General features: G+C 48.3%; 2 protein-coding genes across 6 annotated transcripts; one reads left to right on the top strand and one right to left on the bottom strand.

Moving 5' to 3' along the window:
* Positions 1-216: 216 nt before the first annotated feature.
* Positions 217-2,718, top strand: APEX1 (apurinic/apyrimidinic endodeoxyribonuclease 1). 2 transcript variants are annotated; one of them, XM_040969780.1, is made up of 5 exons: positions 217-315; positions 641-766; positions 995-1,179; positions 1,672-1,864; positions 1,994-2,718. In XM_040969780.1, the coding sequence occupies exons 2-5, from the start codon at positions 709-711 to the stop codon at positions 2,509-2,511; spliced, it is 954 nt and encodes a 317-aa protein (XP_040825714.1). In that variant the 5' UTR covers positions 217-315; positions 641-708; the 3' UTR covers positions 2,512-2,718. The 2 variants fall into 2 exon arrangements, with proteins under 2 accessions (XP_040825714.1, XP_040825713.1); XM_040969779.1 differs by having other exon boundaries at positions 271-414.
* Positions 2,719-2,840: 122 nt separating this feature from the next.
* Positions 2,841-6,488, bottom strand: PIP4P1 (phosphatidylinositol-4,5-bisphosphate 4-phosphatase 1). Of its 4 annotated transcripts, none has more exons than XM_040969782.1 (7): positions 6,058-6,488; positions 5,487-5,677; positions 5,035-5,141; positions 4,530-4,635; positions 4,286-4,338; positions 4,110-4,200; positions 2,841-3,666 (listed from the first exon to the last, which is right to left on the bottom strand). In XM_040969782.1, exons 1-7 carry the CDS (start codon positions 6,197-6,199, stop codon positions 3,523-3,525), a joined length of 834 nt encoding a protein of 277 aa, XP_040825716.1. In that variant the 5' UTR covers positions 6,200-6,488; the 3' UTR covers positions 2,841-3,522. The 4 variants fall into 4 exon arrangements, with proteins under 4 accessions (XP_040825716.1, XP_040825715.1, XP_040825717.1 ...); XM_040969781.1 differs by having other exon boundaries at positions 6,037-6,276; XM_040969783.1 differs by lacking the exon at positions 4,530-4,635 and having other exon boundaries at positions 6,037-6,276.
* Between the last annotated feature and the right edge of the window lie 11,850 nt (positions 6,489-18,338).

Here is an 18,338-nt window from a genome sequence, read left to right as displayed (position 1 = left end):
CGGCCTCCGCGGCGTCCCTGCCTACCCACTCCCCACCGCTCTCCTGCGGCCCAGCCGTCTTTGCCACTGAGGCTTTTCACTTCCGCACAGCACAGGTTTCTTCTATCACGGTCGCAGAATGAGTCGTACGTTCATCTGGCAGAAACGTGAACAGCCTGAAAACGAAGCATGGGGGCCTCCAGACCTCCTAGGGCTGCCGGAGGGGTAAGTCTCCGTCACGTGGTGGCAAACAGTCCAATCAGGCGCTGCCCCTGGTCATGTGATCACACCAGGTACCCACGTGGGAGCGCGGCGTGCTCGCTCCTTTGTGCTCGGGTAAGGATCCCACCTGGGACCGTGGCTGTTCAGATTTGGGGCTGCTGATTTGCCTACAGGAGGGGCCTCTGATAGTCTGCGACGGGATCTTTTATTAAGGTGTGCAGTTGGCCGTGGGGGCAGTTCTCGCGATTGCTGCAAAGGCTCTATGAAGTTATCTTGTTGAGGGAGGGAGTGAATCGCCCAAGGCCTGATGCACCGAGGCGGGGACGGGACGGGGTTCAGAGACTATGCGGCTGGAAAAGCGGGACCTAGTGCGGGGACGCCCAAAGATGGAGTTTTCTTCCCAGTCCCAACTGGCTGAACCGTTTCTTTGCATCTGTAGGCACTGCGGTGAAAACACTGCTTCGCTGGGCGACTTGGTTCAGGTGCCGAAGGGCGATCCTTATAGGCATGCCAAAGCGTGGGAAAAAGAGGCCCGCGGCAGAAGACGGGGAGGAGCCGAAGACGGGTGAGAAAGCGAAGCCCCCTCTGCAGGTTGCAGTGCTGGTGGGAGGAGTGTTTTTTAATAGGCTTTATGCAATAATCAATAGGGGCCAACTCCTAACTGGGCCGATTCCTAACTGGTGCAGAAATTGGAGAAAACGACGTTAACCGCAGGGTCCCGTGGGTTTACAGTGAACTCTGGGTCGATGTTGTAAACCTCCAGTTTGTATTGCTGTGTATTCTCGTTATACAGAACCAGAAGCCAAAAAGAGTAAAACAGCCAAAAAGAACGAAAAAGAGGCGACCGCAGAGGGCCCCGTTCTGTACGAGGACCCCCCAGATCAGAAAACTTCACCTAGTGGCAAAGCTGCCACTCTCAAGATCTGCTCCTGGAATGTGGATGGGCTTCGAGCCTGGATTAAGAAGAAAGGCTTAGATGTGAGTGGGGTTCGAGGAGGGGAAAAGGAATGACCTTGGAACTTCACTATGTTTCATATTAGTGCCCAGGATATAAATTTTTCTTTTCTTATGGGAGAGACACAAGGAATACTTCACCAAGACTTGCCTGTTTATTTCTTCCTTGCCATAGTTTTGTTGCTGTTGTGAAAAAAACCTCCTTACTGGACTTCCTCTGTTTTGGCTCCAAATTACTCTGTATTCCAGGAACTACTCTGGCGTCATCTCCATTCCAGTATCTACTGCTTTCAAAAAATCTTAACTGGCTATTCACTGCCTTTAGGAAAAACACCCCCTTAGTAAAGCATATGAGGTGTTTCCTTCCTACATCCTCTCCTTGTCAATTATGCAGTTGTTTGATTTTTGTGATGCTAGACAGATCTGCTTGTGCACAAGGAATTTGCTCCTTTGCACACAGATTGTTCAGGTGCTGTCTGCTGAATGGATCCATCTCCCCACCCTTTTCACTCACAGTGGATAAAGGAAGAAGCCCCAGACATCCTGTGCCTCCAAGAGACCAAATGTTCAGAGAACAAACTGCCACCTGAACTTCAAGAGCTTTCAGGACTGTCTCATCAGTACTGGTCAGCTCCTTCAGACAAGGAAGGCTACAGTGGGGTGGGCCTGCTGTCCCGCCAGTGCCCACTCAAAGTCTCCTATGGCATTGGTAAGACCCTGTTGACCCCAGGACCCGGTTACTGTATTAGTATTATTCCATCCCTTTGTTCACTCTTGCTTTATTCTTGTTTTCTCTTTCCTTGTGGTTCTGCATGCTGATTCTTTTCCACTATTTTAGGTGAAGAAGAGCATGATCAGGAAGGCCGGGTGATTGTGGCTGAATTTGATGCATTTGTGCTGGTAACAGCCTATGTGCCTAATGCAGGGCGCGGTCTGGTAAGATTGGAGTACCGACAGCGCTGGGATGAAGCTTTTCGAAAGTTCCTGAAGGGCTTGGCTTCTCGCAAGCCTCTTGTGCTGTGTGGGGACCTCAATGTAGCGCATGAAGAAATTGACCTTCGCAATCCCAAGGGAAACAAAAAGAATGCAGGCTTCACTCCACAAGAGCGCCAGGGCTTTGGGGAATTGCTGCAGGCTGTGCCACTGACCGACAGCTTTCGGCACCTATACCCCGATACTGCCTATGCCTACACCTTTTGGACTTACATGATGAATGCCCGGTCCAAGAACGTTGGTTGGCGCCTTGATTACTTTTTGTTGTCCGACTCTCTGTTGCCTGCCTTGTGTGACAGCAAGATCCGTTCTAAGGCCCTGGGCAGTGATCACTGCCCTATCACCCTATACCTAGCACTGTGACACCTCCCCCTGAATTATTTTGAGCCAGGAAATAGGATTCTTTCTCTCAGAGCTCTCTAGTGAAATCTGCACTGTATTTTTCTCCTGTGTAGCCATGAATCCTTCAAGTAGGCTCCTATCACAGACTTAGGTTTCTCTAAAGGCTCCTAAGATGTTGGTTTTGTGAAGTTCTATGTCCCTTCCTCCACACTCATGCTTTTTTTTTTATTAAAAAAAGAAATGGTTAACTATATGTGAAAATAAAAGCTCATAGTTTTACTCCTTTGTGGAGCTACACATTGTGTTTCTTGTCTGCTTTTCATACATGCGCGGTGACCACTAGGAAAGGGCAGAGTCATGACCTTATTTATTTACAAGCACAGGATGAGTTCCTAACCTCCCCCAAGACAGCAGTCCCACCCCGCCCAGTCAAATACTGCAGCTGGGGGGTGAGGAAGGTTTGAAGGAAGAGTTAAGGGAAATACAGGACAAGGGGAACGTACCCCAAATTAAATAGTTCTATGTACATCAGTTCTTGTGGTTCTGTACAATCAGCGGCTGACCCCACCCTCATAGGACATGGAATGTGGGAGAGGAGGTGGAGGGTACTGAGGCCAGAGCCAGCCCCTGGTGAAGTGCAATAGCAGCAGCAAGGTCCCAGTGGTGCCAAGGACCCGAAGGGACCCCCAGGGCTGCCCAGCCCTGCCGCCCTGGACTGTCTAAGGAACAGGAAAAGGCTCAGGAAGCATTCGGGAAGAAAAGGGCTAGAACCATCACAAGGACCCAGGCATCAGGGCAATGCTTTGTCTACTTTGCCCTCAACAGCAATCCTTGGAGGGAAGCAGATGGCCAGGGTCTCCTCCACCCCTCCAAACCAAGCCATGGCCTGGGTCCTTCCTATCTCTCCCCAGGGAAAAGGAAGGCAGCTGCTCGACCTCCTTCGAGAAGCCCAGGGAGTCAGCCCAGTTCCCTCAGTAGTGTCGCTGTCCCCACCAGGAGAGGCCAGGCACAGTCTGTGGGTCATCGTAGAGCTCAGGAAAAGTTCTGAACAGGGTGGCTGACCTTCATGCAGGCCCAATAGAGGGCCCGGCCCAAACACAGCACAGCCAACAGGATCACAAATGCCCAGGCTGCGTAGATGCCTCCATACTGCCGCGCCTGCTCCCATGTGCCAAACTGACAAGATAAAGGGGGAAGAAAAATGAGGTTACTGTGGATAGTCCACTACTTCCTAGAAGCCCCAAGTATAGGAGCAGAACTCAGATTTCAGTCCCTGATCCCTATCCACACAGAAGACACCTCCAGCAACTTTTCTAGAGCTCCCCCAAGACAGGGATAATCTCATAGCAACCCAGACAGACATCAAGTCTCTTTTGATACCTGATGACTGAGTCAGGCTTCCTAAGGGCAATTCACAGCACCATCTAGTTCTATATTCTGGGATCCTCTCTACAGAGAATGGCTGCTTTGTACTTCTTTGCAGACAGCAGCCAGTCCACATGTGACAACAAAGCAGCCCTTTACCCCTAGTTTATTTTTTTTAGAGGCCTTACTTCCCGAGTTGAGGCCTATGGAGATGAAGCTAAGGAACAAAAGGGGTTAGGGTCGAGGTTACTCACAGCAAGGCCAGTAGCAGTGACTGCCAAGAGTAAACCAAGCAAGAAGCAACAGACACATTTCTTTCGCGGGTATCTGCGCCCGATGGATGACCTGTGGGGAGGCAAACAACTTGCAGTGGTCCGGTAGCTTCACTGCACACACCACTCCGGTGCCGGTTCTGTCCGTAATCACTTACACTTTCCTGCAGTGAGGGCACCGTGCCAAGGTTCGGTCTGTGAACTCTGTCCACTAGGGAGAAAGGAAAAGACACTCAGAGAAGCAGGGACTTTCTCCAGAGAAGCCCAGAGCGGGGGAGGGTGGGAGATAGGTCACAACAGGACAAATTTTCCCAGGATTCATTGCCATTACCCTGACACATATACTTGTACTCACTCCTGGCCTCTCCCCACCCCCCCAAGGCTCCCCACACCCTTCCTTACCAGAAAAGTATTCTTGCAGTGTCCACAGGTGACTCGGACACCCACAGGTTGTGGTTCTGGACTAAGAGGTCCCGGATGCACTGGCCCCAGATTGATGATTCTTTTGCTATATATGAAACAAAAGACCTTATGTGAAAAGCTTTGTGTTCAAAGGATCTCCCACAATGGGACACTAGCTTCTCTCTCTGTCAAGTTCCTCAGTGTCTAAGACACTTAAGATACTCTCTCTCCAATCCAACTTCAGAGAATCCTGGGAGAAAGCAGCTTCAATCCAAGATCTCCCGACTCCCCTAGAACTCCACAATAATGCACCCAGGCCCCCAAGCTCTCACTTCTCTTAGAGGATACTGTTTCATTCCAATGTGTCTATTGGGAAATGAGGAAATGGTTCCAACATTTCTGAAGTGCCGTGTTCCATGGCTTCTTTTCCTTCTAAATCCTCTACGAACACTACCAGTTTTCAGCTTTCCAGTTTTCCCTACTCAGGGTTGCTCCCGCCTCTTACCAGTAGGGCCGAGGACAGGCAATCCGCTGGGAAGTTACTTTGCAGATAAGCAGGCAGTTACAAGGGCACCGGACATATTTTTTCCCTTGAGGTGCATTCTTGATGGGCTAGAGAATAAGGGTGACATTAGCAAGCAAATCTCTAGTCCCAATCCCTTCCATCTCCCTCCAAAATCACTTTGAGGAGAAAACAGATAAAGAAGGCCCTAACCAAAAAGGAGAAATGAAAGCAAGCCTGCATCACAAGATCTGCAAATGAGAACTAGGCTTCAGTACCCACGATAGGTGTGAAGCCACCCGGGATGGTGAACATTAGCTGTGGGGAGTGGCTCCTGGGGGGACTGCTGGAACTGAAACCTGAGTTTCGTTAAGAATGCTTGGTGGGTCTACAATCAAGAGATCGGAAAGGAAGATCCAGGAAACTAGGGCCCATTTTCTATATGTGGAACTCACTGTGGCTTCGTTGCAGACACCACATTTGACTACATGCTGATGCATCTTGCCTTCCACATTGATGAGCGAATGGCAGACTCGGCAGGTGATCATGGGGGCACTCCCACTGTCCGGGCTGGTCAGCGGTGAGTAGGGGGGTGGGTCTTCCCCGGGCAGCACAGCAGGATGCCCCTCGGGGAATGGGGGAAATGCTGAGGAAGAAGATAGACAGAAGGGCTAGGATCACTTACAGACACCCCCCACCCTACCCCCAAGGATGCTCCACGGAAACAGGGAGCTCTCTCTGATTCCCAACCCTTCTGACCAAGCTCGCCGGGCTTCTCATAGTCGGCGTTTCACTCCACTTCCTCAGAACCCCCTTCTCTTCCCACGCTCAGGATGCGATTACAGAGAGGAGGAAACTTTAGCCTGACGTGGGTGAGGACAGAAACCTCACCCCATGGCAGGTGCCAGACCTGCACCTGACGCTCGGACCCCGCCTCCGCCCTCGGCCCCGCCTTTCGCCTCCTCTCAGCACCCCGGGGAATAAATCGGACCCGCCCCGGCTTACCCTGGGGCGGGGCATGTTTACCGGCTCCATACGGTGGGGCGGAGGGGGTCAGGCCTCCCCCGGGCCCAGCCCCACTCACTCCCGGCCCCACTAAACCGTTGCCGCCAGCGCCTCCGTCGATGGGTTCGGACAGCAGAGGGGAACGCTCTCCATCTGCCGCCATGGCTGCTACCGCCGCCGCCGCCGCCGCCGCCGCCTCCCGCTCCGATCAGCGATCCGGCCGCCGCCGCCGCCGCCGCCGCAGCCACCGCTGCCACCGCCGCCGCCGCTACCGGGTCCCCAGGGCGCCTGCGCGCCGCGAGCCCCGCTCACCCCGCAACCAGCGGCCTGCCCCGCCCCGTTCCGCCCCGCAGCACGTGATAGGCTGTCTCCGCCCTCGCCGTGCTATTATTCGCGGCGATAAGCCAATCCCGAGTCTAAGAAAGGCGGCTTTCCGTTTCCATTGGGTAGCGTGAGATGTATATCAACGGTCACATGACTTACCGAGAGCAGCTGAGCTTGCAAAAATCGCACGTGACTAGAGGCTGTGCGAGCCATTGGAGGCGCGGCCCATCGCGCTACCTCCAGCCCAGGAGGTGGGGCCGGGTCATGTGCTGCGGGGAGCTACGCCGCCTCGGTTGCGCGGGGTGACGTGACGCGTGCTCTTCTGCTCATTGGCCTGGCGACATCACTGAAACGCTCCTGCCTCTCTTTACCAGGAAAGCGGCCTCCCATTGGCTGGTGGTCCTGTGATTCTTGGGCAACCACTGTATTGGCTCGAACTTAGCGCCAGAACGCGAGGGCGTGTCCTCAGTGTGTTGAGGAGAGGGACAGTCCCAGAGTGCAGAATCCTGGGCAGTTCTGAGCGACCGACCGAGGAGGGGTAGGCTATCAGGCCCTGTTAGGTACCCTCCTGGGGGAGCGGGGGGATGCCTTTCAAAAGTCAAGGATGGCGTTGTGGCGCCCACATCCCGTAGTGGAGATTTGATTGAGCTCTGGCTACTCTGCTTCGCATCCAGCTTGTCGCTAAAGCTCCTGGCAAGGTCGTGGATCATGGTCCCCCGCCGGCCGCATAGAGACCCAGATGGAGTTTTCCCTCCTGGCTGCGCCTGACCCAGTGTTGGCTGTTGAGGGCATTTTAGGGAGTGAGCCAGGAAATGGACTTCTCCCTGTCTTTCCTCCCCATCCCACTCCTCTTCCGTTGTCACTCTGCCTTTCCAATAAGTAAGTTAAAAAAAAAAAAAAAAACTTAAGAACGTTTGCAAAGATCGTAATCCATGGTTTCTTGCTGGGATCAGTTCTAGAACAGGACACGAAATCTTACCCTCCCGACCCCCCACTGGTCAGATTGAGAGGTTACCAGATTGCAGTGTCTCCGCCACTGAATTTTGTGACCATTAACCCTTTAATGTTACACTAAACGTTCCTTGAATTTACCAGTCATCTCCAGGGTGATTTGTCTTCTCGTGGCAGATGGGTCAGCTTCTATGCCTTGAGCGAGGAAGTTGGTCATGGAGGTTACTTTAGTGTTTAAGAAGTCTCAAGTGAGCAACTGACGTTTGAACAGAGCGCCTTTTCACCCACCCATTTCTGATCATCCTTATGAGGAACTTCAGTATCAAAATCCCAACTATTTGCTCATGGCTCATTGCTACTAAGAAACAGTTTGCAAGCCAAACGGCCTATGAGACCTTTAGCACTGATGGGCCCCAATTCTCATGAATCAAGGCCCATCTAAGTCTGGTTATCTCACAGGTGGCTCCAAGTAATTAGGTGGGTGCTTCCCTTAGTTGCTGGAGGCAGGGGCTGTCCAGCCGAGTTAGGTAGGGAATGTGTGGTATTTCTCCTCACCTTGCTCGCTATTGTGAATTGTCCCTTTCCAAGCTATTGTGAACTACCCCTATTAAAAACCCTATGGATGTGCTGTTCATCGGGCCACACTCCGGTAAGGGGTGTTGGTCCCGGTTGGCCGGCTGGCTGGTCGGTCTGCTGGTTGACTGCTCTCTATCAAGAACCCAAGCTCGGACATGCCACGCTTGAATAACTTGTGCACTTGAACCGACTTCAGACTCCTGGTGATTTCTGGGGATCTCAAAATCTGGGCACACACTTATCTGCCTCGGCTTTCCCGGGACAGATCAGGCTCTGTCACTCCTCGTCAGAGCCCTTGTACAGGGTACTAAACAGATGAAGTGTTTAGGATTCCTTCCCTCCTACACTGAGGGGAACTTGTATTCTTTGTAGTTTCAACATTGTTGATGATTCAGAGTTAAGATCTGGGCTGACTGACAGTCAAGGCGTACTGCCCTTACTTCTGAGAATGATATGGAAAGTCTTCTTTAGTTCTGTAAGTATGGGATGGGTAGGCTGTTATTTAGGGATTAATGGTGAAGGCTAGGCAAAAAAAAAAAAAAAAAAGGAAAAAATGATTCACTAAGAAATGTTTGCTTTGCAGGGTTACTGAAGTGATGTTCCTTAGCTAGGCAAATACAAGATGCTAAGGTCCCCTGGGAATAGGAAATGGGAGGTACAACTGGCCTTTTTGCATATTTGGTGTCCTCAACCATGGAGTCAACAACCCACAGACCAGAAGAAGTATGTATTATTTTTAACTTGCAAGAAAGAAATACTGGGCCCGACGTGGCCTAGCGGTTATTGTCCTCACCTTGAACGCCCCTGGATCCCATATGGACTCCGGTTCTAATCCTGGCGGCCCCGCTTCCCATCCAGCTCCCTGCTTGTGGCCTGGGAGAGCAGTCGAGGACGGCCCAAGGCTTTGGGACCCATGTGGGAGACCCGGATGAGGTTCTTGGTTCCTGGCTCCGGATGGGCGCAGTACTGGCCGTTGCAGTTCACTTGGGGAGTGAATCATCAGATGGAACATCTTCCTCTCCATCTCTCCTCCTCTCTGTATATCTGACTTTGTAATAAAAATGAATAAATCTTTTTTTAAAAAAGAAAAAGAAATATTACAATTTTTAAGTAGTGACTTGGGGCCAGTGCAGTAGTGTAGCAAGCTAATCCTCAGCCTGTGGCACCAGCACCCCATACTCGTACTGCTGTTGCACTTCTGATCCAGCTCCTTGCTGATGGACTGAGAAAGCAGCTGAAGAGAGGGCCCAGCACGGTGGCCTAGGAGCTAAATTCCTCACCTTGAATGGGCTGGATTCCCATATGGGTGCAGCCCCGCTTCCCTTCCAGCTCCCTGCTTGTGGCCGGGAAAGTAGTCGAGGGCAGCCCAAAGCCTTGGGACCCTGCACCTGTGTGGGAGACCCGGAAAAGCTCCTAGCTTCGGATTGGCACAGCTCCAGCTGTTGTGGTCACTTTAGGAGTGAACCATCGGATGGATGATCTTCCTCCCTGTCTCTCCTCCTCCTCTCTGTATATCTGACTTTGCAATAAAAACAAATTAAAAAAAAAAAAGCAGCTGAGGATGGCCCATGTCCAGGGGTCCTGCACCCACGTGGGAGACCTAGAAGAAGCTCCTCGCTACTGGCTTGAAATAGGCTCAGCTCTAGTCGTTGTTGCCATTTAGGAAGTGAACCAGTGGCTAGAAGACCTTCTCTATCCTTTTCACCGTAAATCTGCCTTTCAAATACAATAAATCTCAAAAAAAAAAAGCTGTGACTGGGTATAGGTGTTGCAAGCATATCGGTAAGCCCTGGCTTGCATTACTCACAGCCCCTATCAGCCTGGGTTTATGTCCTGCCTCTTTTTCCAATCCAGCTTCCCGTTAATGCATCCAGTGGACTGGAAATGGCATTCATATGGTTTGCCAGCACTGCAGGCTTTACCCGCTCTGCCACAGTGCCAGCCCCATCACATTCTCTTTTTGTCTATCACTCTGCCTTTCCAAGAAAGCTTTATCTGACTGAACTTGAACAGGCTTTTCTTCCTTGTGATTTTCTAAATAATACAATGTGACAATTTATGCAGCAGTCACATTGTGTTAGGAATTAGAAGTAATTTAAAGTACTCAGGAGATTGTGCTTACATTATATTGCAACACTGTGCCTTTTATATAAGGGACATGAGCGTCCACAGAGATTGGCATCCTCAGGGGTCCTGGCACAAAGTCCTCTTCCCCATGCCCAGATATCAATTCTGACCACCTGCTCTTGGGAAATGTCTCATCTGTTCTATCAGAGGAGTGGTCTTCTGGTCTGAGATGACTACTTTTCCCTGGAGAACCCCTGAGGGAAAGGTTCTGCTTGACCCCTTCCCGGAGACTGAAGCATAACCTTGACCGTCACTCACCAAGCCAAGGGGCAGTGTGCCCTGCCAGCCTCTGCCCTCCCCAGCAGCTTCACATGGCCTTCATAGCATCCTGAACCCCACCTGGGTTTTATCCAAATCACCCCTGGAAAGCAATGGGAACTGATAAAGGAGCAGACTCTGAAAGCCATGAACAATTTGCTGGAAGCCTCTCCACAGAGCTCAAAACTGAAGTCCAGCCGGCCTCAGATAGTAATGAAGGAACTGCTATTGTCCCGGCCTTGTGGCTGCCCCAGGAGCTGGACACCTCGCCTATGTGCTGATGGTGAGGCACATTTTTTCCTCAGGCCAGCTTATAGTTAGAAGCTACTGTCCTTGTAACAAGCAGTTAGATCTTCCTTCTGATCCCTGCCAACTAACTAAAGGCCTTCTGGACACAAAATGGGGAAAGGATTATAGGGCTAAAAGGAAGCAGGCCACTCTACTGCTCTTTCTGCTTGTATTGGTACACAAATACTGAAGAATTCACTGAGTGGTTGCAACATTTTGTGTGTGTGTGTGTGTGCTTTTGTCATTTCCCTACCCTCATCCAAGTTATATTTGATGGTCATTTAGACCTAATTGTATCTACATAAAGGTAAGGGGAGAGATGGAAAACAGAATATAGTCCCAAAAATCTCACAAGAATGGCTGAATAGAAATGTCTTTTGTTTGTTTTTCTTTCTGTTGTTGTTATTGTTGTTTTAAAGATTTATTTATTTATTTATTTTATCACAAAGTCAGATATACAGAGAGGAGGAGAGACAGGAAGATCTTTTGTCCAATGATTCACTCCCCAATTGACTACAACAGCCAGAGCTGAGCCTATCCAAAACCAGGAGCCAGGAGCTCTTCCGGGTCTCCCATGCGATGCAGGGTCCCAAGGCTTTGGGCTGTCCTCAACTGCTTTCCCAGGCCACAAGCAGGGAGCTGGATGGGAAGCAGGGCTGCAGGGATTAGAACCAGCGGCTCATTCAAAGCAAGGACTTTAGCCACTAGGCCACCATGCCGGGCTCTAGGTGGTGTTTAATTTTAGATTAAATGCAAGGATGTATGGGGTTGGCTCAGTGGCACAGCAGGCTAGTCCTCTACCATATGGGTGCTGGTTCCTGTCCTGGCCATTCCACTTCCTGTCCAGTTCTCTGCTTTGTGGCCTTGGGCAACCAGTAGATAGAGACCAAGAAGCTCCCAACTCCTGGCTTTGGATCAGCTCAGCTCCTGTCACTGTGATCATTTGGGGAGTGAACCAGTGGATGCAAGGTCTTTCTTTCTATCTCTTCTCTCTCTTTAGGATCTACTTTTCAAATTAGAAAATTAATTATATATATGTGTGTGTGTGTATATATATATATATAAATAGGGATATATATATGGATAGTGACTAGGAATGACATGAAGTCTGTATTAAGTAACAGGAAAAATGTCTTCTCAAATAAATATGTGTGACACTGAAGGGAAGGTATGATGAAGTAATGCCTGCAACACTGTTGTAGATGACTCTTAATCCTGCCCAAAGCTGTGCCGTGGTGGGTGTGGAAGGGATTAAGGGAAATGCTCTGTAAGTGTTCTGATGATGAAACTACCTGAGAGTAAGGTCCTTCATTCTAAAATTCCCTTGGAGAAGCCATTGTTCTGTGAGAGGACTAATCATTCACGACCTACAGTTCTAGGCGAAGCACTTGAGAGCAGAGATGTTGATCTCATGAACGCGCAGTCAGAGGGGGCCTGGAAGCAACTGGCTGGTCCAGGAGGCGTTGTAGACCTGTACTTGTGTTAGTTGTATGTATTAGCTCTGCTGGGCCTTTTTCTTTTTCTTTTCTTTTTTTTTTAAGATTTATTAATTAATTGATTTTCAAAATCAGGGTCATAGATGGAGACAAATCTCCTGCTGTCTGATGGTTTCTTCCCTAAGTTTCTGTAACAGCCCAGCCTGGGCCAGACAGAACCCAGAAGTCAGGAATCCCCATCTTGGTTTCCCACATGGTTGATAGGAGCCTGAGTTCTTGGGCTATTTTTTTTTTTTTCATCTATTTTTAATGGTTACATTGCATTGTGTGACACTGTCTCATAGGCTTTGGGATTCCCCCAACCCCTCTCAATACCCTCCCCCCATGGTGGATTCCTCTACCTTGTTGCAGTATTACAGTTCAGAATCAGTCAAGATTCTTTCATTGCAAGCATAGAGTCCAGCATCTTATTGTCCAGATCAATTCAATGGTTTCTTGGGGAGACCATCTCTAGTCTGAAAGCAGAGTTGGCAGAATATCATCCTGATCAATTAAAAGCTACAACATAACATCAACAACAATTTACAACATTGTGGAAAAATAATTGACATGGTATTGAGTAACAAATATCTTTTAAAAAATGCAAGTTCTTAACCACATCCTGTGATAACTTCATTGACATTTCAATTTTAGTTTATACACAGAACCGGCTGCTATACACCTTAAAATGGCTGTAGGGTACTATTCAGCTGTCTTGTGTCTATTTTCATTCTAGCAATCAGCAGTTTATAGTTTTGAAGCTTAATTTTGCTAAACTTGGCAGATTTTGGGATAGTCTAAACTGGCTTATAACTCTAACAAGGCATATGTCAACAGTTGAAATGCAGAACAGTTTTAGGAGGGGTGTGCAGAGAAATCTTCAGTACCTTAGTGGGGAGTAACTAATCTTTGTGTCCTACCTAGTAAGGCATGTGTGAGTCCACACTGACCATTTCCTGTCTGGTTCCAAGCTTTCCTTGTTGTTCTCTGTCTATCTATTCTAATTTGTGTGTGCGTATTTTTGGGTGGAGGGGTTCCAGAGCGACCCTGATGGTCGTTGCAAGATAGGGTGGGGATCCAAAGTTGGAACTAAGTGAGGACCAGAGAAAGCTCCTCTCCCTAGTCTCAAAGGAAGCTTACTGTTCTGTTTCTGCAGACCACTCAGGGTTCCTGACTGTTGTTCCAATGACCTTGGATCCTGCAAGGAAAGGTTTGGGCTTCTTCCCTCCCATGTGGTAGATCCAAACGGGGGTGGATGACCTCAGAGTTCTTGGCCTTCGAAGGTATTCCAGTTCCCCGTGGTCTCCTTGGCAGTTGGGATGTAGTCCTTGGTGTGTTGGGCCATCTTTCACTGTCTTCTCTGATGCATTGACTGGGTCAGAAGCAGAGCAGCTGGGACTCAAAGTGGCATCTGATGTGGAATGCTAGCTGCTAAGCCCCGCTGCACCACAACGTGGGCCCGTGGCTGGGCCGTGTATAGTGTGTTGATTCTTCAGGTGATGGAGACAGGAGAAGCAAGGCCATCTTCAGGTCTAGATTATAGCATTATCACAACTTCCTTATTACTGTTTTCCAGGGAACACAGCAAGTAATAAAACCTGCCCACATCCATAGTGAGAACAGCTGCCAAGGATTTCGGTTGTGGTTTTCAGTCTATTGCAAGTGGGCAGAATCTCAGCAACTAACACATCTACAAATACTCCTTAAATATCTACACTAGGAAAGACATGAAACAAGTTTCTTTCCATAAGAGATTTACACTCAGGGTAGGGAGACATAATTAAACATTCATAATCCAAAACGTCATCACTAGTGATCTTTTATTGCATGGGGAAATGTCCTTACTAAAAATGTAGGGCACAGCACAGACTACATAAAATGAGCCAAAATAATACAAGTTCAGGGACACAGGAGATCACTTCAGCTAGCCAGAACAGCAAGAGAAAATACATACACAGTATAAAGAAAAATGATTACACTGCTGGATTGGATCTATCTCTTTACTAGGTCAAGAGGTAGAGAGGTGCAAAGTCATGATAGTATTTGTAACTTCTCACAGTCAATAAAGAACTTTCATATCTACATTCATTTGATTTCAGAGCACACTGATAAGGACAGACAAGCCAAGAACATCTTCATGTTTTTAAGGTTTATTTATTTTTATTGGAAACGCAGATTTACAGAGAATAGAGACAGAAACATCTTCCATCTTCTGGTTCACTCCCCAAATGGCTGAAACAGCTGAGGCTGAGCTGACGTGAAGCCAGGAGCCAAGGACCCCTTCTGGGTCTCCCCTGTGGGTTGCAGGGTCACAAGGCTTTGGGACATCTTCCACTACTTTCCCAGGCCACAAGCAGGAAGCTAGAAGGGATACAAAGTGGAGCAGCCAGGATACAAACTGGCATCCATATGGGATGCTGGCACTTGAAGGGGGAAGGTTAGTCAGTTGAGCCACTATACCAGACCCGACCAGGTGCAGAAACAGACTCTATAAGTGTCATTTGTGCTAAGTGAGAGCTAGAAGCAGGACCAGAAAGTGAGGTTGGGCCCGGCACCGTGACCTAGTGGCTAAAGGCCTCACCTTGAGCACGCCCGGGATCCTATATGATCACCAGTTCTAATCCCAGCTGCCCCACTTCCCATCCAACTTCCTGCATGTGACCTGGGAAAGCAGTTGAGGACAGCTCAAAGCCTTGAGACCCTGTACCTGCATGGGAGACCCGTAGGAGGATCTGGACTCCTGGCTTCGGATTGGCTCAGCACCGGGCATTGCCGTCACTTGGGGAGTCAATCATTGGATGGAAGATATTTCTCTCTGTCTCCTCCTCTCTTTATATATCTGCCTTTCCAATAAAAAATAAATAAATCTTTAAAAAAAAGAGAGAGAAATAAAAGCGAGGTCTCCTGTTCTATGGCATTTTGCACTTCTGTGACCTACAATATCCATTGCAAAGGGTAGAAGCATAGAGGTGACAGAACACAAAATCCTTGGGGTAGAGTGGTTCCTTTACACCATGCCTGGCATGGAGAAGCAGCTTGCTAAATGATTATTAAATGAACTGACTAGCCTATACCCATCCTGAGCTAACTCTGCTGAGTACTGAGCAGTCCTGTTAGCTGCAGCCCCAAGTGAGGTGGGCACTCAGCAGGGGCATGTCATTGGGGCTGGCATTGGTTCTGGCCAGTTTCTGCCTATTATTATTTTTTTAAAGAGTTGTTAATTTTGTTTCATTGGAAAGTCACATTTATAGAGAGAAGGAGAGACAGAGAGAAAGATCTCCCAATCCACTGGTTCATTCCCCAAGTAGCAACTATGTCTGAAGCTGAGCCAATCCAAAGCCAGGAGCCAAGAGCTTCTTCTAGGTCTCCCAAGTGGGTGCAGGGTCCCAAGGCTTGGGAGCCATCTTCTACTGCTTTCCTAGGCCACAAGCAGGAAGCTGGATGGGAAGTGGAGAAGCCGGAACATGAAATGGCACCTATGACCTGTGCCTATATTATATGAGTTAAATATTTTATTATTATCTCTGGGAACTGTTGGGTATCAAATATTTTACTTGTAATTTACTTGAACAAGAAAAATCAGGCCATGGATGGTGATTAGTTTGCTAGTACAGCTATAACAGAACATCACAGATTCATGGCTTAAACTATGCATATTTGTTTTTTCTCAGTTCTGGAGACTGGAAATCCAGGATCAAGGCATGAGCAGGTTTACATTCTCCTGAGGCTTCTCTCTTTAGCTTGCAGTAGTTTATTTTATTTGAAAGGAAGAAAGAGAAAATCTTCCATTTGTTTGCTCACTTCCTAAATGCCCACATCAGCCAGGACGGGCCAGACCAAAGTCAGAAGCCCAGAACTCAAGCTGGATTTCTATGGAGACCCACGCACTAGAGCTGTCACCTGCTGACTTGTAGGGCACACAATAGCGGAAATCTGACCTCAGGAAGGGCCAGGACTCAATCCCCAGCTCTCCAAATAGGAGGCGAGCTCCCCAGGCAGTCTCCAACTGAGCTGCCAACTGCCCAAACGGGCCAACATCTTGCCCTGTGCCTAATTTTCTGCTGCTGCTTTTTTTTATGATTTATTTTAGTTTTTATTGTAAAGTCATATATACAGAGAGGAAGATCTGTCAGTTGATTCACTCCCCAAGCAGCCACAACGGCTGGAGCTGAGCCAATCCGAAGCCAGGAGCCAGGAGCTTCTTCTGGGTCTCGCATATGGACACTGCTTTTCCAGGCCACAAGCAAGAAGTTGGATGGGAAGCGGGGCTGCCAGGATCAGAACCGGCGCCCATATGGGATCCCGGTGCATGCAAAGACGAGCACTTTAGTTGCTAGGTTACCGTGCCCAAGCTCTCTGCTGCTTCTTCTAAGAACATCAGTCCTATAGGACTACAACCCTATGCTACTGACCTCATCTAGGCTTAATTATCTCCTTAAAGGCCTTGTCTCCAAATATGGGCAAATTGGTGGCAAGCTTCAACATATGAGCACTGAAAAAGCTGGAAATGATTTGTTTCTTCAGGCTTCCAACCAAGAGGAACTAGGATAGGGTGTGCCTGGTTAGAGCAGGGCAGGAAACATTTGTCTGACTAGTAGGACTCAAGTGTTGATTTGATTTTTTTGCCCAGATATTTCACATGCCCTGTCACTTTTTCTTTCCCTGTGGGAGAATAACCCAAGACATGGCTCCATTTCCTGTACAGAAAACATTTCTGGTAAATGCAAAATGAGTTAACCAGAAATGAGGGTGATGTGGAGAGCTGGTTGGAGGGTAGAATAGGATGTAGTTTGGTTTTAAGGGATTTTGTTTTAGTTACCTTGGCCCTTTGTTCCTTATGCATCCTACCCATCCCAGCTTTTGTGATTGTTTTTGTTTTAAATCTGTAGCACTGAAGAACTACTTAGCAGAAGTCTTTGGAATTGAAGATACAAGCTGTCCTTTCTCTCTACTGTGCTGATCCTGCCACTGAGTGAAGTCCAGCTAAGGAAGTCCACCTTTATTTATTATTTTTAAAAGATTTGTTTATTTTTATTGCAAAGTCATATATATATATATAGAGAGAGAGAGAGAGAGAGAGAGAAAGAAAGAGAGAGAGAGAAACAGAGACAGAGGAAGATCTTCTGTCCTTTGATTCACTCCCCAAGTGACCACACAGCCAGAGCTGAATTGATCCAAAGCCAGGAGCCAGGAACTTCTTCCTAGTCTCCCATGTGGGTGCATAATCTCAAGGTTTTGAGCCATCTTTGAATGCTTTCTCAGGCCACAAGCAGGGAGCTGGATTGGGGAAGCAGGAATTAGAGTCGGAATGCATATGGCATTCTGGTCCATTAAAGGTTAGGACTTCAGCTGCTAGGCTAGCTAACGAACCCACTGGGCCCAGGAGGTCTACCTTTAGAAAAAAATAAGTTAAAATGATTCTGTTAGGGGCTGGTGTGAGTGTTCAACTAGCTAATCCTCTGCCTGCAAGTGCTGGCATCCATATTGGCACCAGTTTGTGACCCAGATGTTCCACTTCCCATCCAGCTCCCTGCTTGTGGCCTGGGAAAGCAATCGGGGATGGCCCAAAGCCTTGAGATCCTACACCCATGTGGGAGATCCAAGGGAAGTTCCTGGTTCTTGGCTTCAGATTGGCTCAGCTCTGGCTATTGCAGCCATTGGGGGATTAAACCAGCAGATGGAAGATCTTTCTGTATCTTTTCCAATAAAAATAGATACATTTTTAAAAAGAATTGCCGTTAATGGAAAAAACCCATAAGATCAAAGAATATTTTCAATTTCTATATTAAAGTAGAGAAAAGTAGAAGATCAAGGACTTATGTGATGGAGGCGGGGTAAAGACATGACTGAACATCTAGTGGTCTAAAGAAATTTAACATCTTAGGTGATAGTGGCAGGAACAAAGTGGGATTCCCATCTTAAAAAGAATCCTGTCATTCTTTTTTCCTTCTTTAAGATTTGTGTATTTTTATTGAAAAGGCAAACTTACAGAGAGAATGATCTTCCATCAGTTGATTCACTCTCAAATGGCCAGAACGGTTGGAGCTGAGCCAATGCAAACCCAGGAGCCAGGAGCCTCCTCTAGGTCTCCACATGCATATGGGATCTGAGGGCTTCAGGCCATTTTCCACTGCTTTCCCAGACCACAAGTAGAGAGCTAGAAGGGAAGTAGAACAGCCATGACATGAACTGGCACCCTTATGGAGTGTCAATTTGCAGGCAGAAGATTAGTCAATGGAGCCATTGTGCCAGCCCCAAGAATCCTAACATTAGTACAGAAGAGTTCTGAGATTTTATTTTTTA

Source organism: Ochotona curzoniae, unplaced genomic scaffold (genome assembly GCF_017591425.1).
Source record: "Ochotona curzoniae isolate NIBS_2020 unplaced genomic scaffold, NIBS_Ocur_1.0 scaffold_4701, whole genome shotgun sequence".
NCBI lineage: Eukaryota > Metazoa > Chordata > Mammalia > Lagomorpha > Ochotonidae > Ochotona > Ochotona curzoniae.
The sequence above is the reverse complement of the archived record's forward strand: the minus strand, read 5'-3'. Positions and strand labels throughout refer to the sequence as shown.

What these genes read in the sequence shown, in the direction of transcription:
- PIP4P1 (XM_040969781.1), bottom strand. Translation starts at nt 6,199, where the DNA reads ATGGCGGCAGATGGAGAGCGTTCCCCTCTGCTGTCCGAACCCATCGAC. An exon ending in GTGTCTGCAACGAAGCCACA is followed by an intron (nt 5,142 to 5,486) that starts GTGAGTTCCACA and finishes CTTATTCTCTAG; the next exon opens with CCCATCAAGAATGCACCTCA. An exon ending in GCCTGTCCTCGGCCCTACTG is followed by an intron (nt 4,636 to 5,034) that starts GTAAGAGGCGGG and finishes TTTCATATATAG; the next exon opens with CAAAAGAATCATCAATCTGG.
- APEX1 (XM_040969780.1), top strand. Translation starts at nt 709, where the DNA reads ATGCCAAAGCGTGGGAAAAAGAGGCCCGCGGCAGAAGACGGGGAGGAG. An exon ending in TTAAGAAGAAAGGCTTAGAT is followed by an intron (nt 1,180 to 1,671) that starts GTGAGTGGGGTT and finishes TTTCACTCACAG; the next exon opens with TGGATAAAGGAAGAAGCCCC. An exon ending in CAAAGTCTCCTATGGCATTG is followed by an intron (nt 1,865 to 1,993) that starts GTAAGACCCTGT and finishes CCACTATTTTAG; the next exon opens with GTGAAGAAGAGCATGATCAG.